Source organism: Hyla sarda, chromosome 5, assembly GCF_029499605.1.
Source record: "Hyla sarda isolate aHylSar1 chromosome 5, aHylSar1.hap1, whole genome shotgun sequence".
Taxonomy (NCBI): Eukaryota; Metazoa; Chordata; class Amphibia; order Anura; family Hylidae; genus Hyla; species Hyla sarda.
Genome location: NC_079193.1, coordinates 346014132 through 346031320, shown reverse-complemented (window position 1 = coordinate 346031320; position 17189 = coordinate 346014132). Strand labels below are relative to the sequence as shown.

At 41.9% G+C, this 17189-nt stretch overlaps 1 protein-coding gene across 8 annotated transcripts in view; it reads left to right on the top strand.

Annotated features, from left to right (window-relative positions):
- SYBU (syntabulin) overlaps window positions 1-11865 on the top strand; it is a 51795-nt gene extending 39930 nt beyond the window's left edge. For 4 of the 8 annotated variants that reach the window (XM_056522612.1, XM_056522610.1, XM_056522611.1 and 1 more), the window contains exons 6-10: window positions 433-486; window positions 2883-2963; window positions 4503-4703; window positions 7883-8032; window positions 9446-11865. In XM_056522612.1, the coding sequence (XP_056378587.1) occupies window positions 433-486; window positions 2883-2963; window positions 4503-4703; window positions 7883-8032; window positions 9446-10532 (1573 nt within the window). In that variant the 3' untranslated portion in view covers window positions 10533-11865. The remainder of the gene's footprint in view (window positions 1-432; window positions 487-2882; window positions 2964-4502; window positions 4704-7882; window positions 8033-9445) is intronic. The other 4 variants (XM_056522615.1, XM_056522617.1, XM_056522616.1 and 1 more) reach the window with 4 other exon arrangements.
- The last annotated feature ends 5324 nt before the right edge of the window (window positions 11866-17189 follow it).

Here is a 17189-nt window from a genome sequence, read left to right as displayed (position 1 = left end):
GCGTGATGGCCGTCACGTCCCCTCCCATAGACTTGCATTGAGGGAACGGGGAGTGGATAGGGGATAAGATGTCTAGGGGTGGGGTACCCCTTTAACATTAAAAAAAATAATAAAAAAAATTTGTTTGGCTTTTGTAGAAGACAAATGAGCCCTGTAAGTGGCCCAGAGTGCTCCTTTGTCTAGGGGTGGAGTACCCCTTTAAAGTAAACATAACAGGCCAACAAATTGCAAAGTGCTAAAACTTGTGTCAGTGGGAACAATTTTATTTATTTATTTATATAGCGCCTACAGATTCCGCAGCGCATAGCACCAACAATGATAAAACATGTAGATGCAAACTGGTTTGTACATTGAGGGGCGACTATATTGTACCTATATATACTGTACTAATTCTTGATGGCATGCATTTCTCCTCTTTCCTGCTATTGGAAGGCTGCCTTACCGTACAGAGCCTCAGAAACGTGTCTCCAGGATTACAACCGAGAGGTGACTGCATGTAGACCTCTGCCATATAAGTGTACATCATTTTGTGTAATTCTTGTATAGTTTTGGTGCACCCCTCCCATAGATGTGAATGAATTGTGCTACTTCATTGCCTCCATTAGTGCTGTCTCCATTGTGATCATACACTGTGGAATCACAAACAGTATTCTATGTTGCACTGTATTGTAGCCAGAGAAAACGCAATATTATCAGGTATGGTAATCTGCTCATACAGAAGCAGTAGAGCCAAGAAATACAGCTCATGGTGCAATCACCATATTAAAAAGGTATTCTGGTATCAGAAAATTAGTAATATAGTATTATCACAAATGGTACTGGCTTCTGCATGTCTTTGCTTGAATTTCTCCTGACAAGAAGTTATGTAGTCCTCTCATTGTGGTGTCTCAGCACCTCCCTCCTGAGACTATGCATCCTCCTCTGATGTTTCAGGAGGCGCTCGGCTGGATCATGTCTGAGCTTTAGCCCCACCCCTGAGTAATGCCATTACCTGTGACCCGCCTCTACAGCTACATCACCATTATATATTAGTTCCCTCCCCACTTTATCGCCGTGTGTGTGTGTAAAAATATATAATATAGTTCTCTCACTGTCTGGATAGAATATATAATGTGTGTGTGTGTGTGTGTGTGTGTGTGTGTGTATATGGATATAGATATAATATATCTATTCTATCCAGAAAGTGGGAGAGAACTATACAACCACAAAACAAATTGGATTTTTGGTAATTTCAGAACTGGCATAGACAGTTAGAAAAAATAAAAATGCTGCGGAAGCATATAGAATTGCTTACCTGACAGCTGAATACCCCTTTTAACTGTGTGGTGTGTTAAGGGACTGCAGGTGAATATACTGCGATATAGAATTGTCTGGCTAATTTAATATAGCAGCAACACTTAAAGGGGTATTCCAGCTTTACACATCTTATCCCCTATCCAAAGGACAGAGATTGTGGGGGTTCCCCAGCGGCGGGGCTCCTGCGATCATACAGCTTATCCCCTATTCTTTGTATAAAGCCGGAATACCCCTTTAACCCCTAATGCTGGTGGAGGCTGCATGGGAAGTGAAATCTTACATGGCCACTTTTAGAAGATGACTTGAATCCACCGCTCTTTTAGATATATAAATAGTTCCTTTATGCCTACCGATTACATTATGGGTGTGGTTCTCGAGAGCATCTACAATATGGCAAAACTAGCATCTGTATATTCACCTGAATAATCTCCATGAATACCACATGGGTAGGGGGGAATAATGATACAAGGGCATTAAGATGGATGGAGGGAGGGGGAAGGAAGGATGGCATAAAGGGATAAGAGGGAGGGGGGAATAATGGCACAAGGGGATTAATATGGGTGGGGTGAATATCCTCCCCTCCATCTTAATCCCCTTACGCCATTATTTCCCCCCCCCCCTCTGATCCCCTTATGCCATTATTCCTCTGCCCCCCCCCCCTTTCTGATTCCCCTTAGTTAACTTTTTTTTTTAACATTACCCGGCCTGTTCAAGTATACAGCGCGACCAATGTGGCGTATCCGGGTATACAGCGTGTCCTGTTTGGCGGGCCCGCACTGACATGACTTCCTCCTGCACTGTGCGGCACCTCCTCCGCAACTTCAGGGGAGGTCACGCAGCTCCCATACAGAGAGCTGCCGCGGCCATTCTCCACTGTGCGCTGACAAATACTGGCCAATGCATGGCCGGTATTTGTCAGCGCATTGGCGTACCACCGATTGAGAACACCTGACGTAGAGAGATGTACTCATGTGTGTATAGGGAGAGGTATTAGCAGTAGAGAGGGAGGTGCTCATACCGCTGTACAGAGCACTGGCACTTGGAGTATTGTGTGCAGTACTGGAGACCGGATCTCCAAAAATATATATACAGTACATTGGAGAGAGTTCAGACAAGAGTTACTAAACTAGTTCATTTTTTCCAGGGGGTTTATCCTGCAATCCATGTAAGACTCGATCTGTTTGACCAGTTGCCCATCAACCAACTTTTCCTCTGCATAGGTTTTGATAAATCTCCACCATCAGTCACTTCCAACACTTTGGGATCTCTTGGGAGTGACTGCTGTATTAGCATTGTTCTTGTTGACTCCAGCTTTTACTGTATATAGGTTCCCCACAGTAGTTCAATAGTGGGCTATTTTTTATGTGGTGTTGTGGGATTTTTTTTTTTCTATTCTTTTGGTGAATTCTTAACATATATTTACGTTTTAGGAACTTCAAGTTTCCTTCTACAATCATACCTTTTTTGTGACTTCTCCATTATATCATTGTCTACTGCCATTGCTCTCCATATATTGATTTTTTTTTTATTCCAAAATTTATCTTCCTCTGCATTTATCTTCCTCTGCTCTTCATACTTTCGTTAAGATGTACCGCGTGCATGTGCTATCATGTGTTTCGAGAAAACAGTGTGCGTAATTGGAAGGACCACTGTTCACAAAAAACACGGTGTGTACCTTTTTATGTAATTCAAAATAAATTCTGGATATTGAGTGGTATAAAGAAGGCTCTGTTCACATCTCAATGGAGCACACCCCCCTCCCACCCCACCCCAAAAAAACTAATAACTAAATTAAAATATATATAAATATTTCTTTAAAGGGTACCTCATCAAAAAAACTTTTTGATATATTATAGATTAATGTATGCAGAATAACTTCACAATTGCATGTTATTAAAAATATGCTTCTTTCTATTTAATTTTCCACTTTGAAGAAATGACCACTAGGGGTCTCCCTACCAGTCCTGGCAGCAAGCATTTCAGACTCGTGCTGGAGTCCTAAACACTACGAGCTGCCAGTCTGCTTTGTTCACAAAGGAGAACACTCTGAGCTGCCAGCCTGCTTTGTTCACAGCCTGTTTGGCTGTGAACAAAGCAAGCTGGCGGCTCTGAGTGTTTAGGACTCCAACATGAGTCAGAAATGCTTGCTGACAGGACTGATCAGGAAAAATACAATAGAAAGGAGCATATTTTTCATTAACATGCTATTGGAAAGTTATTCAACATTCATTAATCTAAAATATATCAAAAGTTTATTTGATGAGAGGTACCCTTTAAAAATGTCTGATCATGTAGAGTTAGAATTTGAGGAAAAATAATTATCTGTATTATATATTAATTTTTGCAAACTCTCTAGGGCACCAACCAAACGGTCATATTTGGGATCCTTGTCGCATCCTTTTCAATCTCAACAGTATTTCTGCAAAAGGATTTTAAAAAATCAAAGGCCCGCCAGGGCCCTTATAGTGCTGCAAACCCTTACATTCTTTTGACTTTTATTTATTTTTTTTTTTATGCAGAAAAACATTGCAGAACATAAAAATTCTCCATAAAACCACTACATTCCTAATACACCAATGTTCACAAAACTTACAGAAGGATGTGTATGTGTGTGTATATAAAAAAAAAAAAAAAAAACTGTATATAGGACTCCCAGGAAGCACTTCAGTCCTTGACTTATCACACATCTGTTGCACAAAGTGTTTTGCAGCTTTTCCAACCATTTCACAATCCAGAACATTCTGTTGCTGTCTCCTCTACAGGTGAACTTTGTCATCAGTATATATATATATTTCCTACTTTATTTTTGTCTTCTTAAGCAATACTATTGTTCATACTGTGCATGGATGATACTGACATTTTTTTCAACTTAATGTTTCATTTAATATTACCGTGAATTTTGTCGGTATTTAAATTTTTCAATCGTTCATCTTAGAAGGGTAGTTCTGGATTAGAAAAACATGGTCTCCTTTTTCTATAAAAAAAAAACAAAACCTTGTACCAGGCCATCTGTGGTATGTGTTCGATATTTCAGTTCTGCTCTATTGAGGTTTAGCAGGTGGTTCAGATACCACACACAAACCATGGGCAAGTCTGGTGTTTTGGCTTTGGAAATAAGCGGCTGTGGTTTTGTAATCTTGAGCCGCCCTTCTAATATAAAACTGATGCTCCGTTTTAAGATCTATTTAATTTTTTCCACCTTGTAGCCGTGTATCCCATGGACGAAGTCATACATGCTCCTCAAAGCCTGTGCACAGTCCCCCTGCCTCCCGCGAGAAGGATCTCTTTGCAGTGTTGTGTAGAAATCAGACCAGTCCCATAAATGTTCATGATGCCTATGGAGTCTCCTCTCCTAGCAGCAGTAACTCTGGATCCTACAAGGGCAGTGACACCAGCCCTACTCTACGGTAAATTTAGGTCTCTTACCATGATACCTCATATTTACAAAGAATGAAGCGCAAACTACTTTATGGCTGGACAGCTAGAGACCTCATTATGGAACCATAATCCATTCTCCATTGTGACATGTTGCCAGATCAAAGCAGTCTTACGGTCTATGGTTATACGCTGCTGTGGGTTACAGTTGTCCACTGAGGCCTGGCAATTTGTAAAACAGTATGAAGAACATGTCCACATTAAGCCAGAAATAATCATTAAAGGGGTACTCCACACCTAGACATCTTATCCCCTATTCAAAGGATAGAGGATAAAATGTCTGATCGCGAGGGTCCTGCCACTGGGGACCCCCGTGATCTCTGCTGCGGCACCTCAGACATCCGGTGCACAGAGCAAACTTCGCTCCGTGCTGGATGACTGGCGATGCAGGGCGGAGGCTCGTAACAACGCGGCCATGCCCTGCTTGTGACATCACGGCCACACACCCTCAATGCAAGTCTATGGATGGGGGCGTGATGGGCCGCAAAGTTACAGATTTGTAAATTACTTCTATGTATAAATCTTAATCCTTCCAGTATCAGCTGCTGCATACTACAGAAGTTGTATTTCTTTCTGGAGTTTTTCTGTCTGACCACACTGCTCTCTGCTGACACCTCTGTCCATGTCAGGAATTGTCCAGAGCAAGAGAGGTTTGCTATGGGGATTTTCTTGTACTCTGGACATTTCCTGATATGGACAGAGGTGTCAGCAGAGAGCACTGTGGTCAGACAGAAAGGAAATTCAAAAAGAATAGAACTTCTCTGGAGCATACAACAGCTGATAAGTACTGGAAGGATTAAGACTTTTAAATAGAAGTAATTTACAAATCTGCTTATCTTTCTGGCACCAGTTCATTTAACCAGTTAAGGACACACAGGTATGCCTCTGTTCCAGAGTCCTTAAGGACTCATGGCGTACCTGTACGTCCTCCGTCCGGCTAACTGGGTTTAAACTGTTCTCACGAGCGGAGAACTGGTTAAACCCCATAGGTCCCTGTTGCTACGGGCAGCCAGGACCCACGGCTAATGCCGGGCACCACCGATCGGGCAGGTGCCGAGCATTAACCTTTTTAGACTCTGCGATCAAAGTTGATTGCGGCTTCTAAAATGAGAGTAAAACTATCCCAGCAGCTCAGCGGAGCTGATCGGGACTATCGTGACAGAATCGCGATGTCCCGATCAGCTTACTGGACGATGGGAGGGTCCTCACCTGCCTCCTCGTTGTCCGATCGGCGATCTGCTCCATGCCTACTCAACAGGCTAGAGCAGCAGAGCGCTGGTTACACAGATCAATGCTATGGCACAGCATTGAACAGTGTGTGCCCCCTAAGGGGGCAAAAAAAAATAAAAAATAAAAATAAGTAAAAAGTGGTAAAAAAAAAGAGAATAAATGTGAATAAGCCCCCCCATAATTTTGAATCACCCCCCTTTGCCAATTAAAAAAAAATTAATAAAAAAATAATCATGAGGTACCTCCGCGTGCTTAAATGTCCGAACTATTAAAATATAAGGTTAGCTAGACCGCACAGTCGATGGCGTACACGTAAATAAATCCCAAAGTCCAAAATTGTGAATTTTTGGTCACTTCATATACCATAAAAATAATAAAAAGCGATCAAAAAGTCTGATTAAAACAAAAATGGTACACATGAAAACTACAGATCACAGCGCAAAAAAATTTAGATATTTAAAAAAAAATTTTTATAGTAGTAAAATAAATTAAATGAAACCTACATAATTTGAGTAACCCTGAAACCGTATGGACCTACGGAATAAAGATAAGGTGTTATTTTTGCCAAAAATTGCACTGCATAGAAACAGAAGCCCTAAAAATTAATTTTTTTCACTTCACCCCACAAATTATTTTTGTTTTTGCAGAAGATTGTTATAAAATAAGTAATGTCAATTAATGTAATGTCAAAAAGTATGATTGGTGCCACAAAAAACAAGCCCTTATATGGGTCTGTAGGTGCAAAATTAAATGTTATGATTTTTACAAGGTGAGGAGGAAAAACGAAAGTGCAAAAATGAAGATTGTTTTGAGTACTTAAGGTGAAAATGGGCTGAGTCCTTAAGGTGTTAAAAACAAAATGTTTTTTCCACTGGAGTACCCCTTTAATGGAAATCTGTCCATGGAACCCAGACTGGGAAATGCTGCTTTAGTGTCTCACATGACACCGATCTAAAATGATCACTCTTCCTCGCATTCTCAAGAATGGGACTACCGAAGTTCCTGTATGAATGGAGGGGAAGTGCGTAGACTCAACTCGCTTCATTCATTGTCGGTGTGCCAAAAAAATGGCCAATCAACTTCAGCACTCCCGTAGAAAGTAACTAGATCAGTGGTAGAGTACATGTACCATGCAGTAGTGGCATTCAGACTGGAGCTTCAGCAGTCCTCTTCTGTAGATTGGGGAAGCCTCATCTGTTGGACGCTGCCCGTCAATCATACACTTATTCTATGTGTCCATGATGTCAAAACCTGTTTAAAGGGGTACTTCGCCCTAGACATCTTATCCTCCTATCCAAAGGTTAGGGGACAAGATGTCTTATCACTGGGGTCCCACAGCTGGGATCTTTGCAATCTCTGTGTAGCACCCAGCGTTCGTTTAGAATGCTGGGTTCCAGCGGCAGGGGTCGTGACGTCACTACCACGCCCCATTGTGACGTCTCACCATGCCCACTCAATGCGAGTCTATAGGAGGGGGCGTGGTGACCACACCCCCTTCCATAGACTTGCATTGAGGGGGCTTAGTGGGGTGTCATGAGGGGCGTGGGTGTGACATCACGACCCCCGCCGCACACTCCAAGCTTTCGGAACAAAATGTTCACAACAATGGGGCATCTGAGTACCCCTTTGACATTTCATACACCAATCTTACTCTTTTGGAAATGTTCCCTCTATCTTGAACACCCACTACATAAGAGACATCTGAGTGACCTACAAAATCCTACATGCATTTGTGCTTCATACGGAGACCGTTACCATGATAAATAGATGGGATGTTCAGATTACTCTGGGATAATCTTCTTAAGGTCCGTAGTGTCCATAAAACTGGATATTGTAAGGAAAGCTGATTTCTTCTTTCAATGTAAGCTGTAAACCATGAAAGTCCACATGACACTGTATCCTTTATCCTTTATCTCCATAGACGTACTATGAGATATGCATCATGTGGTGATAACCACGGCATCAAGCCACCGTCTCCCGAACAATATCTGACCCCGCTTCAGCAGAAGGAAGTCTCCATACGACACCTGAAGGCAAAGTTAAAGGAGTCGCAGAGCACTTTGGAGGACAGGTATTTCTATTTAGGAGTATCCTATAGATGATGAATATAGCTTTCATTTATAGTAATTGTCCATCTCTGCTTTCGCTCATTCCTAATTCTTAGATGGCTGTAAAGGCCTCATTCAGATATGCAGCAGCGCTATTTTATGTCCAGTAAAACACTAGACACTATGGGGGGACATTTATCAATGGTTGCTTATGTATGTCTTTTTTTTTTTAGTAATTTTTTTTCTTACAATTTTTTTGCTTATGTGCGACTTATTTATCAACTTGTTTCTGCCTGTTGATAAATTTATTTCACGTAAGCAATTTATTTTTATTTTTATTTTTGCTTTGGTAGTGGCTTTTTCAGTTTCATGTCTGAGCTGGAGAAAACTTTGTACATTTTTTTTCATGCCATGCGACTTTTTTGCGACTTTCCCACTTGATAAATCTCTGACCACTGCAAGTCAAAAATCACTTCTTGCTTTGGTAAGCAAGATTTTTATTTTTTGCTTAGGACACCGCACAATCAAAGTCGCAGAAAAAAAGAATAGTCTCACTTGCGACTTTTTGGCAACAATTTTAAGCAAAAAAAATCTACTAAATGCTTTGATAAATGTCCCGCTATATGACTTAAACTCAATGGACACCATTGTATTCAGTGGGGTCCATTGGGTGCAATTGGTTTCTGGCATACAGCAGATCCGACACTGGAATAATTTTCATGGTATTGTTCTGCTCCTATGATAACCTACTGTTTGCTTCAAAGGGTAAAGACTAACTTTATATATTTATTTTTTCTTTAAATATGGTGACATTTCTTTAACATCACATTTAGATAATTCAGATAATCTGATAATTCTGTGGTATAGCAGCACATTTTGTGTGAAACTTTTTTGGCAGTTCTGGCAGCAGACCAACTGGCTGCAGGGGCTTTGGAGTAGGAGGAAATGGTCTATTCACACGGCAGAATTTCCACTTGCGGAACTCCGCCTCTAATTAAAGCTCATAGACTTCTCTGGGATTCCCCGCTCCCATTCACACTTCTGAATTTCCGCTTGCGGAATTCCGCAAGTGGAAATTCAGAAGTGTGAATGGGAGTGTGGAATCCCAGAGAAGTCTATGGGCTTCAACTAGAGGCGGCATTCCGCAAGCGGAAATTATGCCGTGTGACTAGACCCTTAGTCTGTTATACTTGGTGGCAAGAAGGACTTTATTGATAGGAGTGGGAATTGACCTGAGGGTCATAGAGAAGGCATGGAAAGAAGGCCCTTCTGTCCTTGGGAGATGCAAAACATCACAGGCCAACTCTCGAATAGCTGCAGCATGACATACTTGTCGGCAGATGTGGCGCTGCTTCTAGCAGCCAAGTTTTTCTAAAACTTTGGAGGCTATGGTTCCTTATGTGGCTCTTGATGTACAGTTTTTTTTCTAATTTTAGGGAATCAGAAATAGAAGACTTGAAATCTCAGCTTGCTCGTATGAGAGAAGACTGGATTGAAGAGGAATGTCATCGTGTGGAGGCCCAGCTTGCTTTAAAAGAAGCCCGAAAGGAAATCCGGCAACTAAAGCAGTTCATTGAGACCATGAAAAACAGTCTGGCTGAGAAGGATAAAGGAATTCAGAAATATTTTATAGACATTAATATTCAGAACCGGAAGCTGGAGACCCTGCTACACAGCATGGAGTTGGCTCAAGATGGGGCGTTTAGAGAGGAGTCATGTTTGGAATACATATGTAACTCACCAGGGGTGTCTCTTACAGAAAGCGCCATTTACGATAAAATTTCAGATGGACTTCTCATGGAAGACCAAGCAATGGAAGAATTGGTAGATTGTGAACTTCTTCTAAATGATGATCTGGCAAACAGAGACTCTTTGTATGATGATGGCATCATGGACACCATAAGTGATGGTGGAAGTCTGACAAACTTGAATCCCACATTACAGGGCACGGTCGGCTTGGAAAAGGAGATTGAAAAGTTTAATTCCAAATGGGCTCAAGGTTCACATTGGATGGAGCAGGCAATCCAGACCGATGTGGTTCCTTACAGCCTTGATCTTGAAAATCTTTTCCTGAAGATCTTCAAATCTCATAATGACAATCTGATTGGTCGATCTTCCTCTGTTTTGCAGGGTCTCCAACTCGGATGTCCTACTAATGTAATAGACCTTACCCCCGATGATCCAAATTCTGCCATCCTTCTATCCCCAGATTCCCATCATGTTGATGCCCTTCCATTTTCCATGTCAAACCGTGCCATGAAAGAACTTGACTTTGATGGACCTTACGTTCAGCTGCCAAGTACAGACACAACGCAGACTTGTGTAGCCAAGAAACACTGGAGTGACCATCTTTTGACCGACCTCTTGGCTGTGGCGGTGCCTGTAATTCCTTCTGTTTTATGGGCATTCACTACCCAAAGAGGGAACCCTGACCCAGTGTATAACTTTGGTACAATGATGAGGGGTTGTTGCTTGATGGCTTTACATTCTCTTCGGAGAACATCCACCAATGCTTATATTTAGATCTTGACGTTTTCTAGAACTTTGACTTCTTCTACTGTTGACTGGACACAGTCCTGTCCTACATGCTTAAAGGGGAAACTGTATATGATCTCCCATTTTTTTTCTACTCTTATAAAATGACCCACTCTGTTCCTTCATTAATGTTATCCAGTGCTTTTGTTTGGAACACTGTTACTTTTTTTTTTGAATTACTCAGAACAAACAGACCATTTTTTAAATAAGCCAAATATCTAGCACTAGGATTTCAAAAATATTGAAGGAACATTGTAAGGCCTTACTCAAATGAGTGTATTGTATCAGGGTTTTGGCTGTTTTTGTATTCTGGATGTAAACCTGAATCCGTTTTGGTTCTGTTAAACTGAGCTTACAGCAGCATAGGCTCCTAGTTCTTTTCTGTAGGGGATCTGGGTGCTACATACTGTTTACATTTTGTACGATACGCTCATGTGAATAAGGGCCTACTACTTGGTTGCCATTTCATACGCAGCACTGCCAGATTATAATCTTCTAGTGTATCACTTCCCCTTTAATGTCCCTTGTGATAATACATAAAGCACTTACTGAATTGAATGAATTCAATTTGGCACTATTGCACCTAAAATTCTTTTCATTTGCACTTTACCACTTAATTCACTTTTTGTTTCCTATTAAATGCAAGTTAAAAAAAAAAAGAGAAAAATTATAAGTAAAATAATGAATGGCTTTCCCCCTTCATAAATTGCACTAAAATTGTAAAGGGAAAAAAAAAGTTCTTGAATGTTACATTTTCAGATGTTGCACTTGTACAATTGACTCTTGCTGCTCCTTATTGCTGTGCTTTATTGTGTGATTTATTTATTTTTTCTTCTTGTCCTGCACTAGTTTAACAGCACCTGAGACATTCACTGACCTTGCCCGTACCCTTGTGCTATGTAACCAACTTGCTGGTGTATTTGTATATGAAATGTTTACTATTCTTTGCATTCCAGATATTCCTAGCTGCTTCGTTCTCAGATCCATTTCATAGAGCCCCGGTTTCTGCTGTAGGTACGCTTGGCTATCTGTGAAGTATTTTATTGTTACCTATGGTAATGTAAGTTTTCTTGGTAACTGCATTGTGTCAGAGCATGTTGTACTGAGAGTTGTGCCTGTATTTAAAAGAGGTTATTGCAAAGTGTTTACAGCGTAACATAGTATGACCAGATTTATGTATAGATCGTGTATAGTAACTAAGAAATTCTATAAGTGGACCATTCCCATATTTATTTAGTGTATATATTAGGTGTTGTTGTACGCCAACACAGCTTGCCAGATGTCTGTATGTACAGATTCAATAAAAAAGACCTTCTCTACATCTTGTCTGGAATATTGACTCATGCTTTATACGTGTGGTACTATGGGTGGTGTAGGAAAATACCTTATCACTTTGTGACGCCAGGGGACCATTAACCTATACACGGTCCGAGGTTGGAGACAGCGTCTCCTGGGCCAGACACGAGGAGTAAAGGAACACACTGTCAGGTTACAGATAACTGTCTTTGCTGAGCAGGGTGCCGATGGTATTACAGACAGTATGGTGCAGAGTGAGAGGATGCAGCATAACCCCTTGGGAGCCCTGTTGCCTTGCTGGGACTTCTGGTGCTTTCACCCAATAAATTGATGCTGAAGATTGATCCTGGTAGCTTAGGTTCTGTCAAGGTCTTGTAGCTTCCTCCGCCAGGGCATGATTTTGCACCATGCAGAGTGACCGGATAAAGTAGATTTGATTTGGGCCTTAGAATACACAACACACTTTACACCTTTACCACACACTAGCTCAGACACAATTGAAGATGAACTACCCCCACTACACTATATGGGCTAGAATTTAGGCTTTCCCATTGGCAGGCAGGGTCACATGGGGGTACACTGCTCCTCTGCTTAAGGGTACAGTAACACATAAATAACATAAGAATAACAAAATAATTAAAAATATATTAACTCTTGGTACAGTGCTGAAATATAATGTAGCAGTAAGTATTTCAGTGGGCCCAACACCGGTGCTGCAGGTCTGCCCGAAGCAGTCCAATTCCACAGTACAGCATTTGGTGCTGGGGCGGGGGAGACATTCTGAAGACATACCGTTGCTTTCTCCTGTCTTCTGGATTGCTTTTAGTTTACAAGACCTGCTGTCTCTGAAATGCTTACTTGTGGAGCTGCAAGTTCAGAGCTTGAAGACTGTTCCTTGTGCTTTACCCATGGTATGATTGGTGTTACTACGCCAAACTAGCCTGCAGTATAAGAATGTTATCTAGCAAGGTGGTGTAACTAACCTGGTGTTCTCCTTTTAAGCCCAGCATCTTTTTGTCAAATAAGCTGACCGTGTAGTGCAAAAGTGCAGGGAAAAAACAAACTTCTGGACACAAAGATTCTGTGAAAAGCTGCCACGCCCTCTCCCATAGGCTTGCATTGAGGGGGCGGAGCCTGATGTCACACGGGGGGGAGGGGCAGAGCCGTGACGTTACAATACTCTGGCCCCATGATAGGCAGTCATCAGAACCGGAGCGAACATCCTCTGTGGGCTGATGGTAACGGGGTGATGCGTGAAAGATCACTGGGTCCCCAGCGGCGGGACCCCCTCGATCAGGCATCTTAGCCCCTATCCTTTGGATAGGGCATAAGATGTCTTAGCACCGGAGTACCCCTTTAACAGACAGAAACAACAGATCTGTTATTCAAACTTGGGGCATGCCACGATTAAGCAGGGCCAACTCTGAGGGTAAATAGACAGAAAAGGACCTGCAACATACAAATAGTTGAGAAAATTTAAATAAAAAAATAAGACTGGCAGAAACACTTTTTAACATTAAATACTTCCAATTTGGCAGCTCACAGCCCTTTGTGAGGTGAAATAAAATGTGCGCAATATTAAAGTCCTTGCGCCTTTTTGATAAATCCACAGCACAAAATAAAACCACACAGACTTTACACAGCAAAACAATGATAAATCTCCCACTTAGGCTAGGTTCACACTACGTAATTTCCGCCTGCAATTCCGCTTTACATTTTAGTAAGCGGAATTTCTGCCTGTAATTTCACTGTATAGTCAATGGGTTTCCGTTCATAAATTCACATTTCGGAATTTGTGATTGGAAAATCCACAGAAAAATTTCCGCTTGAAGAATGGTGTTGCTCATTCTTCAGGCGGAAATACTCGAACATATTGCAGTCTATTGGAGACTGCAGTGTTGGCGCGGTCCTAGCGCCGACTGACTCACTTGGCGCTGGCCAAACGCTGAATCTCCGGGCCAGAGATTCCTCCCAGAGATTCTGCAGTGTGAACCTAGGCTAAGGGTCTATTCACATGGCAGAATTTCCACCTGTGGAATTCTGCCTCAAATTAAAGCCCATAGACTTCTATGGGATTCCACACTCCCATTCACACTTCGGAATTTTCCCTTTTTTTTTTTTTTTTTTGTTTTTTTTGGGGGGGGGGGGGGGGGAGGGGGGACTGAGATATTTGCAGTGAACCTATGAACACACATGGCATTTTTGATGGAGTGAATGCCATGTGTGTTAGACCAAACAGATTCATGTAGCCACCCAACTATTTTCTTTAGGGATGGTATCTGGGACACAGAGACACTACACTTCTTGTCTTTCCTTCATTCCTTGTCCTGCTCTCAATGTTTTAGTTCAAGAAAAGGCAATTTTGGCGAGACTGCCAACTACTACAATAACAATGATACAAGAAATTTGTGGACAATGCAAGAAACTATGCAAACTTCTTGTATCATCTTACTCAGAAACACACGGTAGGACTAAGAGGCTGTTCACATCATGTTTGACCTCCATTGGATGTGATCATGTTTTTCCCTCCTCCACTCTTTACAGCTGGAACAATGGAGTCAGGCAGGTAACATTCTGTGTCTCACCAAACCCAGACTCCTCCATCAGATCCCAGATAGTAAAGTGTGATCCATAAACTTACTAAAACAAGAGCTCTGCCATATTACACTTCTCAAAAAAATAAATAAATAAAGGGAACACAACTCCTTGGGGACAGAGCCCATTATAACCCTAAGGACGGGAGCATTTTTTGCAATTCTGACCACTGTCACTTTAAGCATTAATAACATTCTGATTCCGAGATTTTTTTTTCGTGACATATTCTACTTTATGTTAGTGGTAAATTTTTGTCGATACTTGCATCATTTCTTGGTGAAAAATTCCAAAATTTTATGAAAAAATTGAAAATGTTGCATTTTTCTAACTTTGAAGCTCTCTGCTTGTAAGGAAAATAAACATTCTAAATAAATAATATTTTGATTCACATATACAATATGTCTACTTTATGTTTGCATCATAAAGTTGACATGTTTTTACTTTTGGAAGACATCAGGGGGCTTAAAAGTTCAGAAGCAATTTTCGAATTTTTCACAATTTTCAAAATCGGAATTTTTCAGGAGCCAGTTCAGTTTTGAAGTGGATTTGAAGGGCTTTCATATTAGAAATTCCCCATAAATTACCCCATTATAAAAACTGCACCCCTCAAAGTATTCAAAATGACATTCAGTAAGTTTGTTAACCCTTTAGGTGTTTCACAGGAATAGCAACAAGTGAAGAACATTCAAAATCTTAATTTTTTACACTCTCATGTTCTTGTAGACCCAGTTTTTTGAAATTTTACAAGGGGTAAAAGAAGAAAAAGCCCCCCAAAATGTGTAACCCATTTCTCTCGAGTATGGAAATACCTCATATCTGTATGTCAAGTGTTCGGCGGGCGCAGTAGAGGGCTCAGAAGGGAAGGAGCAACAATGGGATTTTGGAGAGTGAGTTTTGCTGAAATGGTTTTTGGGGGCATGTCGCATTTAGGAAGCCCCTATGGTGCCAGAACAGCAAAAAAAAAAAAAAAAAAAAACACAAGGCATACTATTTTGGAAACTACACCCCTCAAGGTACGTAACAAGGGGTCCGGTGAGCCTTAACACCCCACAGGTGTTTGACGACTTTTCGTTAAATTCGGATGTGTAAATGAAAAAAAAAAAAATTTCACTAAAGTCCAGGTTTTTTCCCCAAATTTACCATTTCTACAAAGGGTAATGGGAGAAAAATACCCCCAAAATTTGTAACGCAATTTCTCCCGAGTACGGAGATACCCCATATGTGGCCCTAAACTGTTGCCTTGAAATACGACAGGGCTCTGAAGTGAGAGAGCGCCATGCGCATTTGAGGCCTGAATAAGGAATTTACAGTAGGGGTGGACCCGGTTACAAGGATGGGGCTTGTCTCCACCAAAACCCTACAGCAGTGTCTCCCACAGGGTGCCTCCAGCTGTTGCAAGACTCCCAGCCTGCCAGGACAGTCTATGGCTAGGAAACACTGCCGTATGAGACGTTTTCATTTTAATTGGGGGGGGCGACGACGACGTGTAAGGGGGTGTATGTGTAGTGTTTTACTTTTTATTATTTGTTAGTGTAGTGTTTTTAGGGTACATTCCCACAGGCAGGGGTTCGCAGTAAGTTTCCTTGAAGGAAATCCACTGTAAACCCGCCCGTGTGAATGTACCCTGTACATTCACATGGGGGGGGGGTGCGCCCCAAACCTTCAGCTGTGGCAAAATGACAACTCCCAGAATGCACTGACAGACCGTACATGCTGGGAGTTGTAGTTTTACAACAGCTGTAGGCACACTGGTGGGGAACCACTGAGTTAGAAAAGACTCTAGCTCAGTGATTCCAACACATGTGCCTCCAGCTGTTGCAAGACAACTCCCAGCATGTACGGTCTGTCAGATCACTCTGGGAGTTGTAGTTTTGCAACAGCTGGAGGCACACGGGTTGGAATCACTGAGTTAGCAAACAGACTCTAGCTCAGTGTTTCCCAACCAGTGTGCCTACAGCTGTTGCAAAACTACAATTCCCAGCATGCCCATACAGTCAGGGATGCTAGGCGTGTAGTTCTGCAATATCTGGCCCTTCAGATGTTGCAGAACTACAACTCCCAGCATGCCTGGACAGTCTGGGCATGCTAGGAGTTGTAGTTATGCAACAACTGGGGAAGAACAGTGGCCTCCAAACTGTAGCCCTCCAGATGTTGCAAAACTACAACTCCAAGCATGCCCAGACTGTCCAGGCATGCTGGGAGTTGTAGTTCTGCAACATCTGAAGGGCCAGATATTGCAGAACTACACGCCCAGCATCCCTGACTGTCTGGGCATGCTGGGAGTTGTAGTTTTGCAACATCTGGAGGGCTACAGTTTGGAGGCCACCATATAGTGGTCTCCAAACTGTGTCACTTCAGATGTTGCAAAACTACAACTCCCAGCATGCCCAGACAGTCAGTGCATGCTGGGAGTTGTAGTTTTGCAACACCTGGAGGACCACAGTTTAGAGACCACTACACAGTGGTCTCCAAACTGTGACCCTCCAGATGTTGCAAAACTACAACTCCCAGCATGCCCAGAAAGCCTTTGGCAAACTCCCATAATCCTTTAGATAGGGGATAAGATGTCTAGGAGCAGAGTACCCTTTTTAGTCTTTCCAGCTTAGTTTTTCTTTAGTTTTGACTTCTGGTTTCGGCTTTAAAATACGGAGCACAATACAGCTGACAGCGGCCTTCATGTCAGTTATAGTGAACGCTGACCCTATAGAATACATTGCTCGGCCAAACGTGCCAGCAGTATCCACCCCCATCTCT